Source organism: Budorcas taxicolor, chromosome 20 (assembly GCF_023091745.1).
Source record: "Budorcas taxicolor isolate Tak-1 chromosome 20, Takin1.1, whole genome shotgun sequence".
NCBI classification, from domain to species: domain Eukaryota; kingdom Metazoa; phylum Chordata; class Mammalia; order Artiodactyla; family Bovidae; genus Budorcas; species Budorcas taxicolor.
This window is the reverse complement of record NC_068929.1, coordinates 60,180,180-60,188,492: the sequence shown is the minus strand read 5'-3', so window position 1 is coordinate 60,188,492 and position 8,313 is coordinate 60,180,180. Positions and strand designations below refer to the sequence as shown.

Below are 8,313 nucleotides of genomic sequence, written 5' to 3'. Positions count from 1 at the left end.
CAGCCTTAGCTAGAACTATAGCATTCACAACTGAAAATTGTTTATATCTGCAGTGGGTTGCCATTCCCTTCTCCAGGGGATCTTCCTGACTCAGGAATTGAACCCAGGTCTCCTGCAATGCAGGCAGATTCTTTACCATTTGAGTCATCATGGAAGTTCACAAATGATACAGCATATTAGAATTTTTATTTATTTATATATTGGCCACCCCACATGGCATGTGGGCTCTTAGTTCCCTTGCAGTGTAAGCTTGGACCACCAGGGAAATCTGTAGAATATTCATTTTGAAACAGAAAATTCAGTTCTCTCAATGCACCCACGCTACCTTCCACCCAGAGTAATTTGAGTTTCTATGTAATCATTTCAGGAACCAAACATTTTGTTGAATGGAAATTCTGCCAGATTCTTTTCCAGCATTGATTCGGGTCACGTATGGGTATGGGAGTGTGTCAGGAGCTGGGGCCTGTGAAGATGGTGAGGGAAGATAAAGGTTTGGACAAAATGGGTGTCCATAGGGCAAGGCCATGGGAAGGGGAGACTGGGGTGAATCTTTCTTTCAGGTTGACAGACCCGTTGAGTCTTGTCATCTCCAGATGCCTCAGCCTTGGGCACTCCATGCAGGGTTACAGAAAGAGTCTCCCATCCTCTCCTCCTCATTTTCTGGGGAAGTTGATATGAATACAAAGGTTGGTATGAATACAAGGGGTGGAGCAGTGATAGTCTCACTTGTGTTTGCAGTCTCTTGATCCAGTATTTTTACCACCATGCTGTAAACAAGAGCACCCAAAATTAAATGTGTGTTTAATTAAACAAGAGCACGCTGCATTAAATGTAGTCATTGAAGACTCCCTTAGTGATTAAAGTGTCCAGGGCAAGTGTCCACGCTCATGGGCCCAAGTCATGGATTGCTGCTTTGTCCGGACATTTGCATCCCTGGTTTTGTTGTCTATTAAATAAACAGTCTTCTTTTCTGCCCCGAGTAGCAAGACTGAGGGCAGAGAGCAGGTAGACAGGACTGAGCCTCACCTGGGATGGTGCTCCTGGAACATCGGGTTCAAACAATCACCACTTCCTAGATCCTCTCACTTTCTAGATCCATCCCGAAAGAGTAGTTTTAATTTTCCTTCTTTCATGATTTCCTGATTCTTTCTTCACATTTCTGCAAATGGTCACACCTTTAACTCATTTGTGATGCAGCTTTTTTATTAACTGGGAAATTATTTCAACTTTTAGTAGAAGTGGCTCTGTATGAATCACAAGGCTACCTGTAAATGTTAACTGTTCTATTATGAATCATTCAAAGGTTATTTTTAGAAAATAGAATGCAAAGCATTTGATTTCATGTGCTTTAAAAATCTCACCATCAGTTACTTCAGACCTACCTGTTCGTCTCGTTTCCAATGAAAGCAGGACCGCCTGCCTCCTCGTCTATTCTGTCATTACCCGTTAATTAAAACATGCCATTTACTTCCATGAGGAGGAGAAAAAGGTGGAAAATCTCCAGGTATATCTACTTAGCCACCTGTTCCTGGGGAGTCAAAAGATTAATTTTTCTTTTCCTCTTTTCTCTCTTAAAAAATACTTATGTAGTAAAAGAGGACCACTTCTCGCTGCTGGAGAATATATTCCCCAGGACTTCATTAAACCAAGGAACAGAATCAGTGTTTAAATGATTAAGCAGGTATATAAGCTCTCTCAAAAACAAAATCTAATTAAGATGGTACTCAACAGAAATCAAGATACTAATAATTAACAGAAATAATTGCGGCTGGTCTATGAGAGGGTTAGGCAATAGGAGGCAGTGTTATTATTACATGGTCAAGATGCAACATTTTGGTGAGCTTTTAGAGTTATAAGTAGGCGGGGTGCCCTGTCTATGTAACCTGCACTATAGGACAGGCATATCTCGTTTTATTGCACTTCATTTTTTTTTAAATTGTGCCTTACGGACATTGCGTTTTTTTTTTTACAAAATTTAGGGCAACTCTGTGTGGAGCAAGTCCATTGGCACCATTTTTCCAATAACATTTTCTTATTTCATGTATCTGTGCCATATTTTGGTGATTCTTGAAATATTTCAAATTTCCCATTATTATACTTGTTATGGTGATCTTGGATCAGTGATCTTTGATGTTATTATTATAGCTTGAAGGCTCAGATGATGGCTAGCACTATTTAGATTTTTAAAGTAAGTACATTGGGGTTTTTTTTTTTTAAAGAAATAATGCTATTGGACACTTAACACACTGCAGTACAGTGTAAACATTTTTATATGCTCGGGAAACCAAAAAAATTCGAGTGATTTGCTTTGTTGTGATATCAGCTTTATTGCAGGTCTGGAAGGGAACCTGTAGTATCTTTGAAGTATGTCTGTAAGACTATTTTTATTCCAATCATCTGTATCTTTTTATAAGCTATCTGAACTATTTCAGAAGTTAGAAAACAAGCCATTAATTCCTAGGACTTGCATTCCTGGTGACAGTTTAATTGATCCCACACAAAAAAGTCACGCTTAGATTGACAACCAGCCGGAGGCATGAGGAGCACCAGTGTGAGCATCACAGAGGATGTTTTGCTTTGTTCTTGATGGGCACTTTGGAAATTTCCCACAGCACTCTAAAGGCTTCCCCACTCGTAGCATGCCTGAAAAATTACACATGGAGCAAAACGTTTGATAAAAATATATTTAAAACAAGCAAGAAAAAATAGTTTTGACCTTAAGTATAACTTTTATCATTCTTTTAACTAAGTAGAGTTAAATAATACATATAATGATTTCAAGTACCAACTTATAAAAGATGTGATAAATTAGAAAGCAAAGAACAGGAGGACTCTTTCTTCAGAAAAATGTATTTGCAATTCAAATGTTCATATAAAAAGCATAAATTTTAAAAAGTTCATAGATGTGTGTTTTTAGAAGTGCTATGGTTTTGCCATTCATTGCAATTACATTCCAAAATGTGCAGGGTGGTCCACACTGCACCTTCTCAGCTTTGTCACACTGAAGTCACTCTCATCACAACCTCCCCCGAGCTGTTATCTTCTGACAAATCTTCATGGGCCCTCATTCGATTGAACAGATGTAATAACACGTAGCCACACTGAAACCTTGGGGAGGTCAGCTGGGTTGGGTGGACCAAGTTCCTGTTCCGCAGAGCCGTCAACGGCAACCATAAAGTCCTGCTTGTGGAAGACTCTCCCCGGCTACTTTCTTCGATGTCTGTGGCTTTGTCATAATTTAATACATCCCAGTGTAAGTTGACAGCTCTCCAGCGCTTAAACACTCTGTAAACTGCAGCTCCTTCATGGACAATGAGACCTGAAATTTGAGGGGGGCGGGGGGAAAGACAGGTCATCATCCAAAAGGTGAGAATGTTATTTTGTATGCAAGTAAGACATTAAGGAAATAGTCAATTATCTGTTATTCAGCATCATCAAACAAATTGGTATTCTGACTACTCAAATATTATGTCTAATGGCAAGCTACTCTCTGTATTACACAGGTGTAGTCAATATTCAAAAATAAGAATCTACTGCCATGCAGACAGTAAGGTCATCCTGGGTACAAACTACTTGCTTCATTTTGGCGCAAGGTATGCTTAGGTATTTAATACAATGCTTTCAATCTGCATTTTATTTAATAAAATGCTGCCTTAGGAGAACCATCGGGGCTTCCCTGGTGGCTCAGACAATAAAGAATCTGCCTGCAATGCAGGATACCTGGGTTTGATCCCTGGGTCAGGAAGATTCTCTGGACAAAGGAATGGCAACCCAAGTCCAGTATTCTTGGCTGGAGAATTCCATGGACAGAGGAGCCTGGTGGGCCACACGGAGTCCACTGAGTTGCAGAGAGTCGGACACCACTGAGAGACTAACACTAACACTAGGAAACTCTCAGGTTCGTTTATTCAACCAGCATATATTTCCCGAGTGCCCACTGTGAGCCAAGCAATGGGTTAGGGGCTTGGTCTGTGTTGCCAACTTGATTTGTGAAACAGATGTCAAGCTCATTGCCATCTCCGCAGCTTCTAAAACGATGGTATGAAGGAGGTATGAGCAAACCTTCTGCTATTTTTCCTCCCCTCACCAATTCAACAAATATTTATTAAGCGTCTACTTGAGAGCTTTTGGGCTTCCTTTGTGGCTCAGCTGGTAAAGAATCTGCCTGCAAAGCAGGAGACCTGGGTTCGATCCCTGGATTGGGAAGATCCCCTGGAGAAGGGAAAGGTTACCCACTCCAGTATTCTGGCCTGGAGAATTCCATGGACTGCAGAGTCCATGGGGTCACAAAGAGTCGGACACAACTGAATGACTTTTATTTTCACTTTCTTTCTTTTGAGAGCTTTACTTATATCATTTCGTTCAGTTCTCACCACACCCTTATGAAGCAAGTATCAGCATGTTCTCCACTTTACAAGAGCACACTGGTGGCAGCAGTGAAGCAGGGATTCAAACCCAGGCAGGCAAGCTCCAGAAGGCTCTCTGATGCTATACAGTGAACGGATGACCACACATTTCTGAGACAGACTCAGAATAAGATAAACAAGATAACATAGGAACCTCGGGGACAGCAAACTGGCCATCTGTAAATGTGGTGCCCCGATACACGGCTCCATCTCTAGCATCCATCCGAGATCCCAGCACACCCTGCATTTTTCACACATTTACATTTTACCGCATAGTCTGAAAGCTTTTGAATCTGTGACCCATCACAAAAAGGAGTCTTTGGTGGAGAGGTCCCTTCAGATAGAAAAGCAAGAAGGAGTATCTCTTAGAGGAATCTGAAATTCCATTGAAAGTTGGAGGTGAGGCCAAAGAAGTCTTTCTTAAAATGGAATATGGCAGGTAAGGAGGATGTGTCAGTTGACACAATCACATCTAACCAAAATTTGAAAATGAGAAGATCCTACCACCTCCCAGCATCTAGAATCTTGGGTGCATGTCCTAGAAAACTCATGTCATAAATAAGGAAAAGGAAGCATGTAAAAAATGTTTTATACATTTGTGTGTATTTATGAAAAAAATCACAAACAATCTCAATATCCATCCTGAGAAGAATGGATAAACTGTAGTGTGTGGATCCAAAGGATCATAGCAATGAAAGAGAAGGGAACAAAGTCACAGGCACTACAAATCTGAAGCGATAGTGGAAATCTCAAAGCCATATATCAAATGAAAGTTTTAGAAGTATAATTGATTGGAGTGAAGAAATACTAAACATTTTTTATGGATATAGATATATATGTGGTAAAAATGTTAAAATGTGCATGGGAATAATGACCAATAAATTCATGATAGAGGGGGATTACATTGGAGAGAGGCTTCAAAGAGGGCTTTCTATTGTATCTTTAGTATCGTGTTTTTTTAAGCTCGGTGGTGGAGATGTGAATGTTCAATGTATTATTCTATATGCTTTTGTGTGCCCAAATAATTGATAATTTCAAAAATACTGGGAAATTTGTTAGCAAAATTGGTCTAAGATGGGTTGAGGAACAGACAACAGAAGGAGGGGGACAAATAAGGAGTTTACCACATTTATGTGAGGAGCAGAGTGTCAACAGTAGGAAAACAGAGAAACAAAGAAACTTGTCAGAGGAAAAACTGACAGAAATTGTAAATGCAAGAAGGGGAAAAATCAGTCTCCCATTTTTAAGGCTAGAAGAAGGGGTGATTGAAAGAATGATAATAACCTCCCATGCAGACAATGAGTTAGTGTTTGGGACAAGTTTTTGTTGAGATTTTTGTTTTTTTGGTCAACTAAGATGTCTATTTCTGCTTTACTGACTATGCCAAAGCCTTTGACTATGTGGATCACAATAAACTGTGGAAAATTCTGAAAGAGATGGGAAATACCAGACCACCTGACCTGCCTCTTGAGAAACCTACATGCAGGTCAGGAAGCAACAGTTAGAACTGGACATGGAACAACAGACTGGTTCCAGACAGGAAAAGGAGTATGTCAAGGCTGTATATTGTCACCCTGCTTATTTAACTTCTATGCAGAGTACATCATGAGAAATGCTGGGATGGAAGAAACACAAGTTGGAGTCAAGATTGCTGGGAGAAATATCAACAACCTCAGACATGTAGATGATACCACCCTTATGGCAGAAAGTGAAAAGGAACTAAAAAGCCTCTTGATGAAAGTGAAAGAGGAGAGTGAAAAAGTTGGCTTAAAACTCAACACTCAGAAAACGAAGATCATGGCATCTGGTCCCATCACTTCATGGGAAATAGATGGGGAAACAGTGTCAGACTTTACTTTTATGGGCTCCAAAATCACTGCAGATGGTGATTGCAGCCACGAAATTAAAAGATGCTTACTCCTTGGAAGAAAAGTTATGACCAACCTAGATAGCATATTCAAAAGCAAAGACATTACTTTGCCCACAAAGGTCCGTCTAGTTAAGGCTATGGTTTTTCCAGTGGTCATGTATGGATGTGACAGTTGGACTGTGAAGAAAGCTGAGTGCCAAAGAATTGATGCTTTTGAACTGTGGTGTTGGAGAAGACTCTTGAGAGTCCCTTGGGCTGCAAGCAGATCCAACCAGTCCTTACTGAAGGAGATTAGCCTGGGTGTTCTTTGGAATGAACTGAAAGTACTGAAACTCCAGTACTTTGACCACCTCATGTGAAGAGTTGACTCACTGGAAAAGACTCTGATGCTCGGAGGGATTGGGGGCAGGAGGAGAAGGGGACGAAGAGGATGAGATGGCTGGATGGCATCACTGACTTGATGGACGTGAGTTTTAGTGAACTCCGGGAGTTGGTGACGGACAGGGAGGCCTGGCATGCTGCAATTCATGGGGTCGCAAAGAGTCAGACACAACTGAGCAACTGAACTGAACTGAAGTGAACTGAAGACACTGCTGGTAGGTGGTGGAGATAACTCATCTTTGAAAGATCATACGTCTCTAATATCAGAATTTAAGTTTTATATCTATCCCGTTCTGTTGTTGTTCAGTTGCTGTGTTATGAACAACAACATCTATCCCTTACCAGGAGATAAACTTCTAACACACATGACTTAAAGCATCCAAAGACACTAACACAGGCCACTAAAAAATGCATGTAGTCTAATAAACAAAAATATCTTGAACTCAATTATTATATACCACTAAAATAATAAGAAGAAAGGTAAACTTTTGTCAATCATAGCAATTCAATTGTTTGATTCTTGTTTTCCTAAGGAATAATCAGAGTTGACCCAAATGACCAGATGTTTTGGGGAAGCAGTCAGAGTTATAAGTCAAGACCACCAGGTTTTAACTGATAACTCTAATATTAGATTTGTGAAATCTCCACAGGTAATAATTTAACTTTTCTGATTCTGTTTTTCCTCCTTAAAATGTGATTGGAATACCTAATCTGTATATTCTGCCAGATGCTATGAAGATAGATTGAAATTAGTCAACTATAAAGCACTCAGATTTCCTTGGGGGTGGTAACTATCTAAATACAAGACATTATTATTAATTAAAAATCAATAGTGAATCTTTGTGGTGCAGAGGAAGTCGTTCAGTGGCGTCCAACTCTTTGCGACTCTATAGTCGCATGGACTCTATAGTCCATGGAATTCTATGGACTCTATAGTCCATGGAATCTCTAGGCCAGAATACTGGAATGGATAGCCTTTTCCTTCTCCAGGGAATCTTCCCAACCCGGGGATGGAACCTAGGTCTCCCACATTGCAGGTGGATTCTTTACCAGCTAAGTCACAAGGGTGGTGAGGGGCATTCAGTCACAATAATCACAAGACCATTCCAGTCTGCAAGAGGTTCATCCTGGATAAGGGCAGCAATGAGGGGGCGGGGGCTGGTTTCACCAGGGAAATCCACTCATTTCATAGGATCCTAGTCTTTTTAGTTGATTTCCTTTGAAAGACCAGAAATCAGATCATTTACTGGAGCTTAAATCATTTTCTGGGAATATATTCCTGTTAGCCTTTTCCTAAATGCATAAATATACCCAATAAGCAGAAATAAATCCCACAGGTCTTTATAGTACATTCTGAACTGAAATTAAAGAAGGAGAACTACTTGAAGTTCTCATGAGGACAAGTCCTCTTAAGTTTTCCCCTGCATGTGCTGCTTCTTAATTGCATTTAAGTTATGAGAGATGTTTTGACTTGGCTTTATTCTCCATAGTGAAAAGTGAAAGTTGCTCAGTCGTGTTCAACTCTTTGTGACCCCAGGGTCTATAGAGTCCTTGGAATTCTCCAGGCCAGAATACTGGAGTGGGTAGCCTTTCCCTTCTCCGGGGGATCTTCCCAATTCAGGGATCAAACTTGGGTTTCCTGCATTGCAGGTGGTA

The 8,313-nt window shown here is 40.4% G+C and overlaps 1 protein-coding gene across 1 annotated transcript in view; it reads right to left on the bottom strand.

The window, feature by feature from the left end:
• Nucleotides 1–2,996: 2,996 nt before the first annotated feature.
• The window catches only part of MARCHF11 (membrane associated ring-CH-type finger 11), a 115,541-nt gene continuing 110,224 nt past the window's right edge, over nucleotides 2,997–8,313 (bottom strand). The window contains exon 4 of the mRNA XM_052659323.1: nucleotides 2,997–3,319. Coding sequence (XP_052515283.1) covers nucleotides 2,997–3,319 — 323 coding nt within the window. The remainder of the gene's footprint in view (nucleotides 3,320–8,313) is intronic.